This window comes from Hyaena hyaena, unplaced genomic scaffold (assembly GCF_003009895.1).
Source record: "Hyaena hyaena isolate Hyena2069 unplaced genomic scaffold, ASM300989v1 scaffold_82, whole genome shotgun sequence".
In the NCBI taxonomy this organism is placed as follows: Eukaryota; Metazoa; Chordata; class Mammalia; order Carnivora; family Hyaenidae; genus Hyaena; species Hyaena hyaena.
Window position 1 is genome coordinate 1,583,407 of NW_024080713.1, and position 19,894 is coordinate 1,603,300.

General features: G+C 37.9%; 1 protein-coding gene across 5 annotated transcripts in view; it reads left to right on the forward strand.

The window, feature by feature from the left end:
- The window catches only part of LOC120232966 (putative RNA-binding protein Luc7-like 2), a 57,574-nt gene that overhangs the window by 19,781 nt on the left and 17,899 nt on the right, over positions 1–19,894 (forward strand). For all 5 annotated transcript variants that reach the window (XM_039234009.1, XM_039234008.1, XM_039234011.1 and 2 more), the window contains 3 exons: positions 14,365–14,463; positions 15,465–15,575; positions 19,584–19,727. In XM_039234009.1, the coding sequence (XP_039089940.1) occupies positions 14,365–14,463; positions 15,465–15,575; positions 19,584–19,727 (354 nt within the window). The remainder of the gene's footprint in view (positions 1–14,364; positions 14,464–15,464; positions 15,576–19,583; positions 19,728–19,894) is intronic.

The window sequence follows — 19,894 nt, forward strand, 5'->3', positions numbered from 1 at the left end:
AAAAATTTTTTTAACGTTTGTTTATTTTTGAGAGAGAGAGAGACAGACAGCACGCACGAGGGAGGAGAGGGGTAGAGAGAGAGGGAGACACAGAAGCTGAAGCAGGCCCCAGGCTCTGAGCTGTCAGCACAAAGCCTGGTGCAGGGCCCAAACCCACAAACTGAGATCATGACCTGAGCCGAAGTCGGATGCCTAACAGACTGAACCACCCAGGCGCCCCTGCTTTGGTATTTTTTTTTAACAATTGCTTTTTGCATTAGCCCACATTATGTACTTAATTTCTTTCTTTCTTTTTTTTCTTAATTTACGTGACACCCAATTTGCAAAAATGCCAGTTTTTGCAGCCTAGGTTTTACCAGTTTTGGCTTTTGAAGTTTATTATATATAATGTCTGTTTGCAAGTTCATTGTTTGTGTTTTCTTTCTGTCAGTTTGTTAAAGAAAAGTATGCAGATTTTCTTCTCATACTATTGCAAAAATGTGCATTCCTTTAACAAGCACTTGAAGAGACTGCCTAAACCAAAAATGCCTTGGTGCCCAGGAAGTCAGAGGCATGTTAAAAGCTTCCCACTGAATAATTAAAACTTTAAAAACCAAGTTCTCAGGGCACCTGGGTGGCTCAGCTTGTTAAGCGTCTGACTTAGGCTCAGATCATGATCTCACGGTTTGTGGGTTTGAGCCTCATGTTGGGCTCTGTGCTGACAGCTAGCTCAGAGCCTGGAGCCTGTTTCAGATTCTGTGTTTCCCTCTTTCTGACCCTCCCCTGCTCACAGTGTCTGTCTGTCTGTCTCTCTCTCTCTCTCAGAAATTAAAAAATAAAAACCAAGTTCTCTATTGTTTATAGTGTGCTGGCAAATTAGCATATGAATATCCTGAACTATTCAATTTGGTGTACATACGCACTTTGCAAACAACCATTTTTTTCATATTGAATAATATTGGAGTCATTCCTTCTATATACTTAATATACCTGAGGCTTATTGAAGTGAGTTTTTTAACGTGACCCAGAGATCATGTATTCTAGAATCTTGTTCTCGTTTAGTATGTTTTTAGTTTAAGTCACTCAGCAAATTTGTCTGTTACTTAGATTAATGGTTAAATACAAATACACATTTGACCCCTGAACAGCTGAGCTCCAGGTCTAGGGGTACTGAGCCCTTTGCAGGCATAAATCCCAAAAACTAAACTACTGATACCCTGTTGTTGACTGGAAATCTTACCAATAATATTAACAGTCTGTTGGCAATATTTTGCATGTATTATATATACTGTATTCTTAAATACAGTGAGAAAAAATATTAATAAAATCATAAGGAAAATACATTTACAGTACATATTACAAGAAATCTGCATATAAGTGGACCTTTGGCAGTTCAAATCCAGGTTTTTCAAGGGTCAACTGTACATGTAGATAAGATGAACTGCAGTGTTGATGTTCAGTCTTTATAAGTGAAATGTCAGATTAACTTCTTTTCTATAATGAATCAGTCTGAAGGAAGAATCTTTTTTATTTTATTTTATTTTTTTTTTTAATGTTTTATTTATTTCTAGGAGAGAGAGAGAGAGAGAGACAGCGTGAGCAGGGGAGGGTCAGAGAGAGAGGGAGGCGCAGACTGAAACAGGCTCCAGGCTCTGAGCTGGCAGTCAGCACAGAGCCCGACGCGGGGCTCGAACCCATGAACCGTGAGATCATGACCTAAGCGAAAGTCGGACGCTTAACCGACTAAGCCACCCAGGCGCCCCAAGAAGAATCTTTTTTAATTAAAAAAATTTTTTAATGTTTTGTGGTTTTTTTTTAAATTTTTTAATTTTTATTTATTTCTAGGAGAGAGAGAGAGAGAGAGAGACAGCATGAGCAGGGGAGGGTCAGAGAGAGGGAGATACAGACTCTGAAACAGGCTCCAGGCTCTGAGCTGGCAGTCAGCACAGAGCCCGACGCGGGGCTCGAACCACGAGATCATGACCTAAGCGAAAGTCGGACGCTTAACCGACTAAGCCACCCAGGCGCCCCTTTAATGTTTATTTTTGAGAGAGAGCACAAGAAGGGGAGGGGCAGAGAGAAGGGGAGACACAGACTCAGAAGCAGACTCCAGGCTCTGAGCCGTCAGCATAGAGCCCAGTGCAGGGCTTAAACCCATGAACCGTAAGATCATGACCTAACCCGGAGTCAGCACTCAACAGACTGAGTCACCTCAGTGCCCCCTTTTTAACTTCTATAATAGAAAATTCCAACTATAAATAAAAGTAGAATTGTGTAATGAATTTTATGTACTCATACAGCAGCTTCAATAAATCTTTTACCACATAGTTGCCTTATTTATAATCACTTATGTCTTTTTGTTTTTTTTTTGAAGCAAATTTTAAATCTTGGACTTACCTGACAGATGAGTCTTGAAACAGTGTTAAGGAGTAAAGACCCATTAACTCCCAAGGAGTGTATAATGAGATCTGAAAGTCGTTGTGGAAGCAGGTGGTTTTGAGGGCACCCGGGTGGCTTAGTCAGTTAAGCGTCTGGCTCCGGCTTGGGTCATGGTCTCACAGCTTGTGGGTTCGAGCCCCATGTTGGACTCTGCGATGATAGCTTAAAGCCTGAAACCTGCTTCGTTTGGAATCTGTCTCCCTCTCTCTCTGCCCCTCCCTCGCTCATGCTGTCTGTCTCTTTCTCAAAATAAACATCATTTTTTTTAATGAGATTGATTTTCATAGCTTGGTACATAGTTAGCATATTTTAGTGTCACCTCTTTTTTTTTTTTCTTCAATTGTTGTCAATAATGCTTATTACCTGAGAACCTTGAATCATCCTCCCAAGCATTTCCTGAATTTGTCAGGTCTGTTTTAGAGATCTGTAGTTTCGTAAACTGTGTTTTAGCAAGTCTGAGGAAACTAGTGTGTCTTTGAAGCTATTTAATGAAAAAGAGAGGATGGAGTTAAAAATGCATCATTTGGAGGATGATGACGATGAACACAGAATGGAGCAAGCACAGGATAATAAATAATGAAAACTTGAAACAAATATTTGTTGTACAGGAGATTAAACTACAAATATCAAGCAAACTCCTAGATTATCACTGGAAGTACTTTTTTTTCTTTTTAGTTTATTTTCAGATAGCACGTGTGCACATGCAGGGGGGTGGGGGCACAGAGAGGGAGAGAGAATGGCAAGTAGGCTTTGTACTGTCAGGATGAAACCCAACGCAGGTCTGATTTCACTGAAGCATGAGATCATGACCTGAGCCCAAATCATGATTTGGATGTTTAACCAACTGAGCCACCTAGGCACCCCTAGAAATATTCTTTAAGTTGATGAATTATACCTTGATGTACAGAAACAATTGACTAAAATCCTTCTTAGTTTGATGATTCTCATTAAGGCAACTTGTAAAAGCATTTTTTGGGTATAGAGTAAAACATCTTGAATGTATATTGTCCTATAGACATAACTGGTTTACAGGATCAAAAAATACAGGCATAAATATTAATATGTTCGGATAATGTAATTTGTAAAATTTCCAAATTTAGGTTTTTCTGTTTTTTTCCCTTTTATGGTCTTCATTACAGTGTTTGGAGTAATAACATTTAAGTAATATTGAACTTAGGAGAAGGAAGTAGAAAAAAGTGAACAAGAGATATTAAGTTAATGAGGGCTGAAGGGAGAAGGCAAAGAGAATTAACACCAAAGATTAACAAAAAAGTTTCTCCAAAATACGATTTTTTTCATTTCTTTGGGAGTGGTACTGATTGCTGAGATGAGCATTCATTCATTCACCTAACAAGTACTTATTGAGGACCTACTACATGCTGTGCTGGGGATACAGAAGTGAACACAGTTTTCTCTTTTAGTGATGGGAGCTTGCATTCTGATGTGGGAGACACATACTATGTGAAAAGAAATTATGTGATTTCAGGTAGTGATTGAAGTTGCCAGAGAGAAAAAGCACGGTTATATAATTTAGACTGAGACAGTGTCCAGGAGCTACTGAGACAGCGTGGTTAGAGAAAACTTTTTTGATGAAGTGACATTTGAAGAGATCTAAATGTTAAGAAACTTAAGCCAGTCATTTCTGAGTGGGAATGAACTTAACATGTGTTGCTTCCCCACAGAAACTTTGGGTGTTTCCCTATTATACATACACCCCAAATATAAAATCCTTAGCCCGGTCTACCTCTTCCTTGAATGGATAAATCAGTTTGGTCCTCTTTTTACCAGACTGACTGATTCATTATAGTCTCACTATTTTCTTTCCCTAGCACACTTCTCATTTTTGCCTCTCTTTTTCTTTTCCTGGAATAACTTTTCTCCTTTACACATTTGAATCCTGCCTCGCCTAGTACATGTGATTGCCTGAGCCTATAGCTGTTTAGACTCTGAACCTCTGTACAGCATATGCTCTCCATACTGCTGAATAGGCACTTGTTAATTCATCTTGTTACATATGTGCTTGCACGCCCTCTCCCTCTTTCTCTCTCTCTCTCTCTCTCTCTCTCTCTCTCTCTCTCTCGTCTCTGATAGTATAGTCTTTGTAGGGCAAAGACTTTTAATGTTACCTAGATATCTTTGCATATGTTCGTTTGAAATGAATAAGAAAATGTTGTTTTCTTTTTTTTTTTTTAATGTTTGTTTATTTTTGAGAGAGTATGAGCAGGGGAAGGGCAGAGACAGAAGGAGACACAGAATCTGAAGACAGGCAGGCTCCAGGCTCTAGGCTCTGAGCTGTCAGCACAGAGCCCAATGCGGGGCTTGAACTCCCGAACTGTGAGATCATGACCTGAGCTGAAGTCGGACGCTTAACCGACTGAGCCACCTAGGCACCCCAAGAAAATGTTTTCTGCTGTGTTCTTCAAAAAACAGTATTAAGCCTGGGTGGCTCAGTTAAGTGTCCAACTCTTGATTTCGGCTCAGGCGATGATCTCACAGTTTGTGAATTTGAGTGCTGTGTTTGAGTGTGCTGACAGTGCTGAACCTACTGGGATTCAGTCTCCCTCTCTCTGCCCTGCCCCTGCGCACACATGTGTGCTCTCTCTCCAAAAATAACAAAAAAGAAGACCAATATTAAGAAAAGCTAGAAGAAGAGCTTTATTTTTCTTTATCCCTAAAGGGAAAAATGGACTTGGAAGTGGAACATATAGTGGGAACAGGCGGTTACTAAATGGGAAGCGGTAAAAAGCAGGAACTACTCTGTATGCACAGTGTGCTTCATCCCTCTTCACCCAGCCGTCATATTGGACTTGGTAGTTTGAACACCAGGATTGGAATTAGGAAAGAAATAATTTTATTATTTATTTATTTCTTGAGATAGAGATAGATTTATTGAGAGAGACAGAGTGCTAGCAGAGAGAGAGGGAGACACAGAATCTGAAACAGGCTCCAGGCTCTGAGCTACCTGTTCAGCACAGAGCCCAGTGCGGGGCTTTAACCCACGAACTGGGAGGTCATGACCTGAGCTGAAGTCAGAGGCTTAACCGACTGAGCCACCCGGGTGCCCTGATTTTTATTAAACAGTATGGCATAACGTAAACTCATACCCAGGTTTTGTTATTTCAAGGTTTTTTCCATAATATACGGCTTTCTCTTGTTCTTGAGCTGGGGCTTAACTCAAGCATTGGACATATATGCAAGAGAGATTTTACAGAATAAGAGGAAGAGAGAAAGTGAAGGTGCAAGAAGAAAGACTCAAAATGTAGGTGATTTGTGTCGTAGAAAATAGCATTGGCATGGGAAAGTACATGGAAGGGTTCATGTGGCCAAATGGTTGGCCACAGTGCTCTCTATATGGTCTTGTCGTTGTTTCACTTGTTCTCTAGCTGACGTGTATTCCTTTAAGCACTTGACCACTGTTGCTATCTATTCTTTGGTTCCTTGCTATTTTTCTACTATATCTGCATTATCATTTATCATATTTCTGTGTCTTTCACCCTTATCTTGAGACTTATTGAGAATTATTATTTTAAACTGACTAAGCAGTATATAAATAAATGATAGAATTAAAAATAGGTTAGATATCAGTGAAACTGTTGCTCTTATGAACACACAGTCGGGTTTGATTTTAAATCTTAAGTATGGTAATAGAAATTTATACTGTTAATTCCCAAGCTTTCTTCCCCACCCTCATTCAGTTTTCCTGTGGTAGTATACTATTATCTTCCAGATGGTACTGTTCTTTAGAAATACTTTTCTGGGACGCCTGGGTGGCTTAGTCGGTTAAGAGTCTGACTTTCGCTTAGGTCATAATCACGCGGTTCGTGGGTTCGAGCCCCGCGTTGGGCTCTGTGCTGACTGCCAGCTCAGAGCCTGGAGCCTGTTTCAGTCTGTGACTCCCTCTCTCTCTGACCCTCCCCTGCTCACGCTGTCTCTCTCTCTCTCTCTCCTAGAAATAAATAAAAACATTAAAAAAAATTAAAAAAAAAAAACTTTTCTGAATCTTATTGTGAATAAATTGAGTTAGGGAGGTCAGATTTGGGTTTCTATATAATTTATTTAAAGAGGTCTCCTAGAAGAATACTTGAGCTGTAACTCTAAGGAGAAATACGTAAAACTGTCTGCTTGGAAAACTTAATTGGATAAGGAAAGCCTTTAGTATTATATCTGTCCCATACTGGACACTGCTACTTAGATTTCCTATTATATTACATTCAACATGTCCAGAACAAAACATTTTCCATCACAGACCAACTCTCCCATTTTATTTAGTCATTTCTTTTGGTGGCATCATTGTTTGCTCATGCTTGAAATACTTGAAGCCTGGATAAGACTCCTGGCCTTTTCCTTTCTGCACTTCATTTCCAATTAATTGATTAGGTGATCCATTTAATTAGTTGTTTGAGAAATATTGTGTTACTGAAGGAACGTTGAGCTATATTAAGGACTGGACTTATATTTTTACTCCTGCTAGCTTATAATCTAAGTTTATGATTTTAGGACTTCTCTGAGCCTTGATTTCCATTTTTGTAAGAAGGTAGTCATGCAATTGATTACAGAGATCCTCCCATCTTTAAAATGCTTTTACTCTTCTTTAGTATCCTACTTTACCTCCGTTACCAGCTTTCTCTTTTCTTTTTTAATTTGACACTAGGATTTATTTCTGGCTTGTTATATTAGCTTTTCCCACCCTTGATCTTTTTCTTCTGGTCAGTCCATCTAGTAGTGTGGTGTTAATGCTTCTAAAATACACATTTTATCGTGTCCTATTTCTGTCCAAGTAGTCAAGCATTCTTGTTTGCCTAATTGAGCAAATTCTACATGTTGATTTGTATTCAGAATCTCCCACAAGCTAGTCAAAGCCCGTAATTGGATTGATAAAACAATCCTGAAGTGTTTGAGAAAAGACAGGTTCAGACAGACTAAGTTAGTTTATCATCGTTAAATGGAAAATGAGATGTAAAGGGAGGTCATGTGAGTAGCTAAGTATCCAGTCTGTCTTATTTTGTTAATTACTTAGACAAAATAGTCTTCAAGTATTAGTGGAAAAAACATTAAATATGAATATTTGCCATTAGATATAATCCCCCATTCCAAACCTAAAGCTGTCTACAATTTAATGTACCTTTTTCACTTTTCTGTACATTTACAAGTATGTGTGAGTGTGTTTCAACAAATGGCATTGTATTTGAGTTTGTTGTTTTTTTTTTAACTTGGAGAAGTTTCCAAATTAGTGGTCTATATTTTATTTATTTTTTAAATGTTTATTTTTGAGAGAGAAAGAGCAAAAGCGGGGATCGGGGGGACAGAGAGGAAGGGAGGCACAGAATCAGAAGCAGGCTCCAGGCTCTGAACTGTCAACACAGAGCCTGATGCAGAGCTTGAACCTATGAACTGGGAGATCATGACCTGAGCTGAAGTTGGCCGCTTAACCAGCTGAGCCACCCAGGCACCCCAGTGGTCTATGTTTTAAAAACATGCCTCTGTAATATTTCATTATATGTCTGTTTCCTAAATTATTCAGTGATTATTAATATGTTAATAGTTTTTTGTTTTGGTGCACAGTGTGACAATGAAGTCTTTGTATGTATATCTTTGTGTACATTGCAGCTGTTGCTTTAGTTTGATGTCTTGAGAATATAAATTCCTTGATAGAAGGAATGATATTCTCGTACTGTATTATAACTCTCTTTAGGATCTAGCTCATTTACCGAAGCAAATGTACTAAATACAACAAAGCAAGAATATTGCAATTCTTGAAGTAGTTACTGTGCTTAATTTCTATCACTGATTTATTCATTAACTTATTAATGCCATTAGTTTATACCTGGCTGTACACTAAAATGTATAGGCCAACCCTTTGATTTGTTCTACTATATTTGTTGACTTTGATGTATAATTTCCACATGCCTCTGTTCCTGTTAGATTTTGTTTTGTCCAAAACTAAAGTGGCTTGATTTTTTTTTCTGATTGTAAGAATAATGTTAGTGTATTGCATTTTATTCAGCCAGTATTAAACCAGCCTCACAGTAGTGTCTTACATGAATTTACAAAAATGGTTTATTACATTTTTCTTTGCCATCTCTTTAATCCACTTAGCATCAACATCTTTATTTCTCATGGCTATATCATGTATTAGATAGTTGTTCCATAATTCAGTTACTCAAACAACTGTTGCTGGGCTTTTAAAATGTTTCTTATTTTTTATATCAAAAACATCATTGTTAAGCTTTTGTCCATTTACCTTTGTGTATTTACTTCTTTGTTTCTCCAAGTTCTTAGAATTCCTTATGTTAAATCGTCAAGTTTATATAGTAGTTGTGGGTTGTGTAAAATCTGGTCTTTTACATAGGAAGGGATAAATAAGAGAAGCCATTTTCCTCATGAAGCTTAAAGTCCATTTAAGGAGGTAACCTTCATTTTTGGAATTTCAAAAGAACACTTAAAAAGCACAGAGGGGAGGCTGGTGGCTCAGTAAGTTAAGGGTCTGACTTCAGCCTCAGGTCATGATTTCATAAGAGGTTAGCTGTGCTGACAGCTCAGAGCCTGGAGCTTGCTTCAGACTGTCTCCCCCCTCTTCCTTCCCCCCCCCCCAAAAAAGAAAGAAATATTAAAAAATTTTTTTTCTTAAAGCACTTAACAGAATCAACTTTGTTAAACAGTAAGAGGTAGTACAAAATGTTGAGAGGTTGTAAGAGAAGTTACCAGAATCAGATACAGTTATTTGGTCAAGATTTCATGGAGGAAGTAGATTTAAGATGAAGAGATAAAATGCAGAACTGAATTTATCCAATTAAAAAATAAGCATTTTGGAGGACCCAGGTGGCTCAGTCAGTTGAATGTCTGACTCTTCATTTCCCCTCAGGTTGTAACCTCACAGTTCATGGGATCAGGACCTACATCGGGCTCCGTGATAAATGTGGAGCCTGCTTGGGATTCTCCCTCCCTCTCTCCCCACCCCTCCCCCACATGTGGTCTCTCTCTCTCTCTCTCTCAGGTCATGACATCAAAGTCGTGGGATTGAGCCCCGCCATCAGTCTCTGCACAGTGTGGAGCCTGTGGATTCGCTCTCCCCCCCTCCCTTCCCTCTCCACCGCTGGAGTGTTCTTTCTCTAAAATAAAATAAATAAATAAAAAGCATTGTTTTTTCATTTAGAATCTGAGAATTTAGATGCCTTTTAATTAAAACATCAAGAGTAATAAACTTGTGGGAAGAATTTAATTATGAAGTCAATTACTTGTTAAATTTAAGACTCAAATCTCTTCCTATGGCTTTCATCACAAATGGAACCATTATAAGTTAAAATAACCAAACATTTTGTTTTTTCAGTTTGAAGCTTTATTATGTCACAAGAGAAAGAGGGGGAAATATCTGTGCACCTAATGTTCAAAGTACTCTTGAACCATCAGTGAAGAAGTCAGGATTGATTTGACTTTTTTTTTTCTTTAATTTTTTTAAATGTTTTTTTGTTGTTGTTTATTTCTGAGAGAGAGAGCGTGAACAGGGGATGGTCAGAGAGAGAGGGAGACACAGAATCCAAAGCAGGCTCCAGGCTCTGAGCTAGCTGTCAGCACAGAGCCCGATGCACGGCTCGAACCCACAAACTGTGAGATCATGACCTGAGCCAAAGTCGGATGCTTAACCGACTGAGCCACCCAGGCACACCAGGATTGATTTGGCTTTTGAGGTTGGTTCATAGTGGGTCATAGCGTGGTTCTATCATAGTTCCCTTTTTGGTGGCTTTTTAATTAGATGACTGGGGTCATGGAGAGCATTAACATGGGCATACTTGCCTCTTATTCACTTTTACAGTAGCAGGTACTTGTGTTTGTTTTGGCTTGCTTATTTTTCATTTTAAATATTCTGATGTACCTGCTCAATCATGATGACATAGGTGGAAAACAGATGACTAGTATCTAGAATTCTGAAAATTCTGCCTATACCTGCTGTCGTGCTAGATCCCTGAAGAATAAGCACTGAGGCCATATACATATGTATAAATATAAATATATAAATGGAAGCCATTCCTCCTAGGGCTTTGGCCCCTGAATCTATTGTAAGCTAGCCTAGCCTCAGGGCTCATGGCCCTGATGGTCTACCTCCTGGAGGACAGTAGCACATAGGAAAAAAGAAGAGTAGCTTTAACTACTTAGGATGGAAAGGAGTCCCAGCCAAGTTGCTAATTCAGGGAGAGGCAAAGACCTTCCCCTCAAGAGCTCAGACCTGGAACTTTTGTGTCCTGGGTTACATTTTTTTTTTGATATTTATTTTTGAGAGACCAAATACGAGTGGGGGAGGGGCAGAGACCAGGAGACACAGAATCTAAAGCAGGTTCCAATCTCCAAGCTGACAGCAGAGAGCCCAGTGTGGGGCTCAAAATCATGAACCATGAGATCATGACCTGATGCTGAAGTTGAATGCTTAACTGACTCAGCCACCCAGATGTCTGCATCCACCCTTGTTTGTTAAGCTCAGGGCTCCCTGTGCCAAATGTTCTTTGTTGTCCTTTTTACCAGTTTGTTTCACTGAAATGATATTTGTTAAACCTTCTTATATACCAGGCACAGGTGCATAGTACATAAAACAGCTAAAAAAATCCTTGTTGTGGAGCTCACAGTCTAGTGAGGTAGCAAAAAATGTCCCCCTTTCACAAATCCTCCTCCAAGGCATACATTACCCCCAACTCTCCTCCTCTTACCAAAACTCCACCCTTACTACAGTGGTATAATTGTGTTCATTTTGTTCTTGACCGACATAGTTGGGTTTTTTCCTTTGGTTGGTTATATGATGTCAATTTAAAGATAAGAGTGGAGGAATGCCTGCCAATATTTAGTATGGGTGGGTAGCAGAGGTGTTTAAGTAAAACACAGTGAGACAAGATTTATACACTACTTTTAGATTGTTGTGAGAACAAATTGGGAATATAGTTAAGCAGAGGATAAAGATAGGAAGATAACTGGAGGAAAGGCAGTGTAGACAACTGCTTTGAGTATCTACAGTGTGTTGAACCTTGGTAGAGGTTGTGGGGAGTGATTGTTACCTAAAAATACTAAAAGATAAGTTAGTACTGACTTATTTGGAACTAGCATGGCAAAATACAAGTATTAGACTAGAAATCAGTATAGCCAGATTTTCTAGTAAGTACCTGGAATAAAGCCATCTTTCTACGCCTCAATTCCTTTGTAGAATGGGAATAAAACTAGATCAGTGAGTGGTTCTCAACACTGTACATTAAAAACACCTGAGAATCTTTTACAATTCTGTCTTTGGAGGGTAGGGGTCGGACCTCTTTTCAGATGCTTGGATCACTATTACCCTGGGTCTAGATTAAGAACCACTGCATTGAATCATTGGCATTTCTAACTGTGACTTCATAACATCTTAGGAAATAAGCATAGCATCCCATTAACCATTATAGCTATAGAAATATGCATATAAAAGGAGTTGTTGGAGTGATTAATGTTAAGATATCAATTAAGAGGGGCACCTGGGTAGCTTTGTCGGTTAAGCGTCCGACTTTCACTTAGGTCATGATCTCGTGGTTCGTGGGTTCGAGCCCCGCATCGGGCTCTGTGCTGACTGCCAGTTCAGAGCCTGGAGGCTGTTTCAGAGTCTGTGACTCCCTCTCTCTCTGACCCTCCCCTGCTCATGCTGTCTCTCTCTCTCTCTCTCTCTCTCTCTCTCTCTCTCTCTCCTAGAAATAAAAAAAAAAACCTAAAGTATCAATTAAGAAATACATAGCAAAGATGTAACAGTGTTCTTTTGCAATTAACTTCTTTCATTTATTTTCCTGCAGTTTTTAAGAGTATTAAATTTTTTTCTATAGGTATTTAAAAATGCCACTTAATAAGCAGCTTTGAATTTCCACATCAGCAACACATTTCAGTTGCTGTTTATTGTTATTGGAAGATTTCTTTGCTAACCCGTAGACTTATAAATGAACATAACCAGTGGGGCCTGGAAAAATCTGAGCATCCTCATCAATGCAGTGGTACATGCTAGCCTTCAGGAAGTGTGATGAGGACTTTTATTATACTGGTGAATATTCCTTATTTCCCAAAGGATTGCTTCTAAGATACTGTCTGTATTTTCCCTTCATTCTTTTATGTAATTAAAAACCGAGGTAATAGAGGTTTACAGAGGAGCATGTTGTTTTTAGTTCTGAAATCTTACTTGGAAAGAAGTTACCTGATACTTGAATTCTTTCCTCAGTATCCTAGAAAAACAGTTGTCTAATCCATATTCGAATCTTTCCATTATCTGGGAACTCACTCTTGAATAAGCTACTTTTAATGTTTATTTATTTTGTGTGTGTGTGAGAGAGAGAGCATGTGTATAAGTAGGGTCGAGGTAGAGAGAGAGAGAGAGTTCCAAGCAGGCTCCACCCTCCGTCACCTGAACCATAATATCATGAGAGAGGGAGAGAGAGAATCCCAAGCAGGCTCCATGTTCTATCATCTGAACCATGAGATTGTGACTTGAACCAAAATCAAGGGTCAGATGCTTAACCACCTGAGCCACCCAGGTGCCTCTTGGGGAAGCTTATTCTATCTTTGGAAAGCTTTGATCATTAGAAAGTGTCTTGCTGTGTTCTGTTTTTAATTTGAGAAAGAGTTAAAATCTGATTCGTCTCAAGTCCCTTGGGGCCATAGTAATACCTGTTTTTTTTTTCATTCTGAAAAATTCTTCAGTTGATTGATGACAAGGCTCACATCTTGGTTTTTCTCTGGCTAATTACATCTGTCCTCTGGCGCTTTTTGTGTAACTTGGTGTTGAAACACTATGTCTAATTTATTTATATCCCTTTTGAAATGTATTAGCATACAAAATGTATGGTTTTTTAAAAAAATTTTAGTGTTTACTTACTTTTGAGAGAGAGAGAGAGTGTGAGTGTGTGGTGTGTTGGGGAGGGGTGCAGAGAGAGGGAGACACAGAATCTAAAACAGGCAGGCTCTGAGCTGTCAGCACAGAGCCCCAACACGGAGCTCAAATTCAACGGACTGTGAGCTAAAGTCAGATGCTTAACCAACTGAGCCACCCAGGTGCCCCAAAATGTATGTTTTAGAAGAGAGGGGTTTGCTAGCATTTAGCAAGAGATTTCTGTCTTTGCTCTCATACTACATCCCATAAGTTGATTTATCCCAGTCACTCCACACTGTAACCCTTTTGGAGTTTTATTTATCTTGGGGGAGAGAGAAAGTTACTGTGCGTGCATATGCACGTGCACATGAGCAGGGGAGAGGCAGAGAGAGAGAGAGAGATCAGCATAGCTGACCAGCATTCTTTTAGCATAGAGCCTGATGTGGAGCTCAAACCCACAAACTGTGAGATCATTACCTGAGCCAAAACCGGGAGTCAGACACTTAACCAACTGAGCCACCCAGGTGCCCCTACATGCTTGTTAATAGGGTTAGATACTGGTTCTTTGTAGACTTATACTGAGTCTTAATAAATTTCTTTTTACTAGTTCAACTACAGTCTTGTCTGGAATCCATATTGAGGTTACTAGTCTAATGTTTTGAGGACTCTATCTTTATTCGAAAATCAGAATGTTCTTCAAAGAATACTGACTATAATTCAGCAATCTGATTTACATATTCTTCTTTATTTTAAATTAATGTTATCTCTTCTGTGTAAGTGGGTAAGTGAAATAGGTTTTGATATAGAAGCTAGAAGGTTTTTTTAGATTCTGGCAGTTATCCTTGTCTGTTTGTTCTTAAGTACAAAAGTGATCACTTCTTCCATCTGCTGGTAGACGGAATTGATGTGTTTTTTTTTGTTCCTGGCACCAAGTTTATACTTGTCTATGAAATTTTGTAATTTGGAAGTCTGTAAATAAAGAAGCACCTGTAAGACTTAATATGTCATTTGCAGAAAACTGTGGTATTTAATGAATTTTTGCAAAATGTGATTACTCTTTTAATAATATGACTTTTTCTTTCGCCTAGAGAATGGATCTTGGAGAATGCCTGAAAGTCCATGACCTGGCTTTAAGAGCAGATTATGAAATTGCATCCAAAGAACAAGATTTTTTCTTTGAACTTGATGTATGTGATTTTGCTTTAATGGGCTAGATTATTTTTTGCAGTAAAATATTTTGAATATGGATTAATATCTCTACAGGAAAAGGTTCTTAGCAAATTATCGTTTTGGTTATACGAAGGACAATGCTAAATTAAGATCCTGTGCTTTCTTGATTAGCAACATTTCTTTTTAAGACTTTTTATTTTTTTTTTTTTTTTTAAGTTTATTTATTTATTTTGGGAGAGTAGCACAGGCAGGGGAGAGACAGACAGAAAGGGAGAGAGAGAATCCCAAGCAGACTGTGGTGCCACTACATAGCCTGACGCAGGGCTCAAACTCACAAAACCATGAGATCATGAACTGAAACCAGGAGTCAGATGCTTAAATAAGAGAGCCACCCAGGTGTCCTGATGAGGAGCATTTTTTTAAAAATATAAAGTGAAACTGGGTTTTAAGAAAATGTGTAAAAATTATGCAGTGCATATATTCTTTTGAAAAGTAAACTATTCTTTCCAGTAAATCCATAATGATTACAGAAACATCAATTTGAACATGAAAACCAACACATTTTTGATGTATATAAGGCCCTTTAATAATGTATAGAATTTTTACATTTTTATTTTTGTGTCTGTAAGTATACATATAGAAAGAGAGAGGGAGGATATTAAATACAGTGTGGATTTTTTAAAACTTATTTAGTTTGAGAGGGAGGGGGACCAAGAGGGGAGAGAGAATCCCAAGCATGCTCCATGCTGTCAGCGTGGAGGCCAACAGTGTGGCTTGATCTCACAAACCAGAGATCATGATCTTAGCTGAAATCAAAAGCTTTTCTTTTCCTGGGGAATTATTTAGATTTATTCCTTGCCAATTTGGTAGATGATGAATAGTATTTTTAATATTGAATCTTCTTTTGTTATTTTTTTAAATTCTATTTTAGCATTTAAAAATACACTTTTTGAATAAAGATATTTCTTAAGAAAATTGTTTTTTCTGGCAGTAATTATCTTTTAATTAAACTTTGCAGGCTATGGATCATCTGCAGTCATTCATTGCAGATTGTGATCGAAGAACAGAAGTGGCCAAGAAAAGATTAGCAGAAACTCAAGAAGAGATTAGTGCTGAAGTGGCTGCAAAGGTAAGAATTTCAGTAATATCATTAGTACAAAGTATAGTTTCATCTCACTAATTTTAATTTTTTATTTTGAAATCATTACATGCACAGATAATAGAGACATATATAGGGAATTCTCTGAACTCTTCCTCTAGCCTCTTGTATGTTCACATCTTACACAGCTATAGTATAAGATACTCACATTGGTCCAATTACGACAATTTTTTCAGATTTTACCAGTTATGTGTGCTCATGTGTGTATGTGTAGCCCTGTAATTTTATCACGTGTGTAAGTAATTTGGGTAACTACCATCATAATTGTGTTACTTCACTGTAACATCAACCATGAGACTCCCTCATGTTACTTCTTCATAGCCACATCTGTTCCTCCTTTCCCCTGTCTTCTCCATCTCAATAGTTATGTTATTTTACTGAATATTATATAAATGGAATTATATATCCTTTTGAGAATGGTTCTTTTCATTCAGCACAGCTTCCTTGATGCCAACAGGGTATTGTGTTTAGTAGTTTATCCCTTTTTATTTCTGAGTAGTATTCCATGCTATGGATATATTACAGTTTAACCACACATTAAAAGATGTTTGGGTTGTTTCCAGTTACTGGTTAACACCAGTCAGACTGCAATAAGCATTTCATTTCTCTGGGATGAATGCCCAAGAATGCAATTCCTGGGTCATATGGTAACGTTCATTTTTAGTTTTGAAAATAGGTGCCGAACTTTTTTCTTTTGTGGCTGTACCATTTTATATTTCTGCCACCAGTGTGTTAATGATTTAGTTTCTTCACATCTGTATCAGCATTTGATGGTGTTGCTAATTTTCATTTTATCCTTTCTCAAAGATATATAGTGCTGTTTCTTGGTTTCAGTTTGCTTTTCCCTGATATCTAATGATGCTGAACATTTTTATCATGGGTTTATTTGCCATTTGTGTCTGTCTTTAGTGAAATATTTGTATGTCTTACACTCATGTTCCAAATGGGTTGCTCATTTTTTTAATGTTGACTTTTGACTGTTCTTCAGATTTTCTGTTACACCCACTACTTTAAAATAATATTTTGTTGTGAACTTACATGCAAAAAGTAGAAAGAAGGGTGGCTGGCTCAGTCGGAAGAGTATACACGTCTTGATCTTGGGGTTATGAGTTTGAGCCCACATTGGGTGTAGAGATTACTCAAATAAACTTTAAAAATGCAAATAAGAAAAATGAAGAAAAGTACAGTAAATCTCAGTGGACTTGTAGTCATGAGTTTTTTATTCATTTCGTTATTTTAAAAGCAAATTCTGTATGTCATATGATATCACCTCTAAAACATAACCGTAAAATCACATCCACAAAGCTAAGGATAATATTTTAATATTCTCTAATAACCAGAATGTGTTCATTTTTCCTATATAGAGTTGGTTTGTTTTAATAAGAATCCAGAAAAATTCCCTGTATTGCAATTTGTTGATTTGATGACTTAACTACTTTGTAACGTTCAAGAGAGTTTGTACATTTTATGAAAATGTAGAATGGAGGCAGAGTTACCCAGATAGTTTGGATAACAGCATTACATACAGTTCTTAGAGATGTTCATACAAAGGGAAATGCATTCCCCTCTTTGAGGAAAGGTCTTTTATTTATTTTAAGTAATCTCTGCACCCAATGTGGGGCTCAAATTCATGACCTTGAGATGAAGAGTTGCATGCTCTGCTGACTAAGCCACCCAGGAAAGGGTGATTTTTAATCAACTTTTTCTGAAAAGTTCTCTAAAGATACGATCCTAAAGTGCAAAGATCTGATAACTCATGGTTGAAAAAGACCCATCAGTGCTATCTTGGTTTATATGGCACTGTATTGGTTATTGATCACTACAGAAATGCTCCTTAACAAATTACCTCAAAATTCAGTGACTTGAAACAGTAAGTATTTAGCCCTTGAGTCTTTGATCAGTGATTTAGGCTTGGGGTGCCTGGATAGTTCAGTCAGTTAAGCGTCTGACTCTTGATTTCTGCTCAACGTCATGATCCATGAGATGGAGCCCCACCTCAGCCTTCATACCGATAGCATGGAGCCTGCTTGGGATTCTGTGTCTCCCTCTCTCTCTGCCCCTCCTTGCTCGTACTCTTTCTCCTTCTCAAAATAAATAAATACATTTTTAAAAGATGCTTTAGGCTGAGGTTGATTGGGAAGACTCACTCACATGTCTTCCAGTCATCCAGAGGCTACTTAACCCAGAAGCCTAGCCTAGCCGTGTTCTCATGGTAGTAGTAGAGGTGCAAAAAATGTCATAGCCCTGTTATACAAGTGGTTTACATGCCTTTCCTTCTCTCCTGTTTGCTGCTGTCCTATTAGCTAAAGCTAGTTCTGTGGCCAAATTAGAATCAGAATATGCTATTAGTAGTTATATAACAAAGAAATGGGTATAAGGAAAAGTGAAGAGTTTGGGGCATAATCCAGTTATTCTATGATGGATATTGAAAGGAAATACCACCTTGTCAAAGAGGTAGGAAAATGATAATAGCATTGAGAATTTCTTTTAGGGATGAGTATTTTGGATTGAAAGACATTTGAGAAGTTAAGATTATTGACATACTACTAGTTTGTTGGGACTGGATGTCCATATCATATTAAAATCTTTGCTAATATAATTGGCCACATGGCCTGAATACTTTGTGGCCAAAATAAAGACTGTACATGTATCATACACCAATAAACTAGTAGGAGTGAACTAACTACATTCTTAGGATGATGGTGAGGAGGAGGAGGACACGAATCCCAAGGAAAGAATTAATCCCAGTGGAAAGACATTTGCTAAGCCTAAGGGGGAAGGAGTGCTGTGGTTGTAAACTGAGTCAGTAATGTGCTGTGTAGTATATGTGCAAGACACATTTTCTCATTTCTCACAACTTAATGAGGTAGTAGTAGTCCTGGTTCTCAGATGAGGAAGTGGATTCAGGTTAAGTAATATGGTCAAATTTCCACATGTGATAAATGATTTGGCTATAAGCTAAAACTGTTGGACTAGAAAGTCACATCTTTGCCTTAAAGCATATGCACCAGTTCACTCCTATAACTCCTTTTTGAGCCTATGCTATTTTGGGGCATTGAAAATATATATATATATATTTTTTTAAAGTAGTATGATATGTATATAAAAGTAGTTGTTACAGAAGATAGAAAGATGATACTAAGGGCAGTTTGGTTCTCTCTGCTTATGATTAAGTGGGGTGAGATATGTTGATTGATCAAGAATGCTTCACATAGGGGCACCTGGGTAGCTCAGTTGGTTAAGTGGCTGACTTTTTTTTTTTTTAATTTTTTTAATGTTTTATTTATTTCTGAGAGAGAGAGAGACCTGGCATGAGCAGGGGAGGGTCAGAGAGAGAGGGAGATACAGAATCTGAAACAGGCTTCAGGCTCTGAGCTGTCAACATAGAGCCTGATGCCAGGCTCAAACTCACAAACTGCGAGATCATGACCTTAGCTGAAGTCGGCACTTAACGGAGCTACCCAGGCGCCCCAACTTTCTCCCTCTCTTTCTGTCCCTCCCCCTGCTTTCGCTCTATTTCTTTAAATAAACAAACAAACATTAAAGAAGAAAGAGGAATGCTTCACAGAATAACTGGATCAGACAAGGGGATGTAAGGGATTGTATCGGATGATAGCCCTCTCCAAAGTCACAGAGGCAGAAATTAAGAATAAATTTGGGAAACTAGATATAACTAATAGATTGTGTTATGAAGTGGGGAAACAGCAAGAGATGGTTCAGAAAGGTACATAGGGCCAGATGGTAGGAAGAAAGGTATTTTATAGTTGGAATACACTGACAAAGCAGAGGTTTGAAAGTAATAGTTTTTAAATTGAGATCATTTGTATTCCTGACGTCACTGTATTATATGCTCAGAAAGCATTATTTATACTCCTGTTACATTAGATAACTTAAGTTCTTTTCTGAGCATTTATGAAATATTTTGAACTTGGATAATTGTGCTTTTTATTCATGATTTACTTTTCTGATTCTTTCTAGGCAGAACGTGTTCATGAATTAAATGAAGAAATTGGTAAGTTGTTGGCCAAGGTGGAACAACTAGGAGCTGAAGGAAATGTGGAAGAATCCCAAAAAGTAATGGATGAAGTAGAGAAAGCAAGGGCAAAGAAAAGAGAAGCAGAGGTAATGGTATTCTTAATGGTATTATCTAGAGTCTTACTGTCTATACTTCTAACATTTAATTAGAAATTACTGAAAATTAAAGACAATTAAAAACTTAATTAGCTGCTAGTGGATTGTGTATCAAAAGTTGTGGATTTGTTTGTTTTACTTTAGAGCCATTGATATGT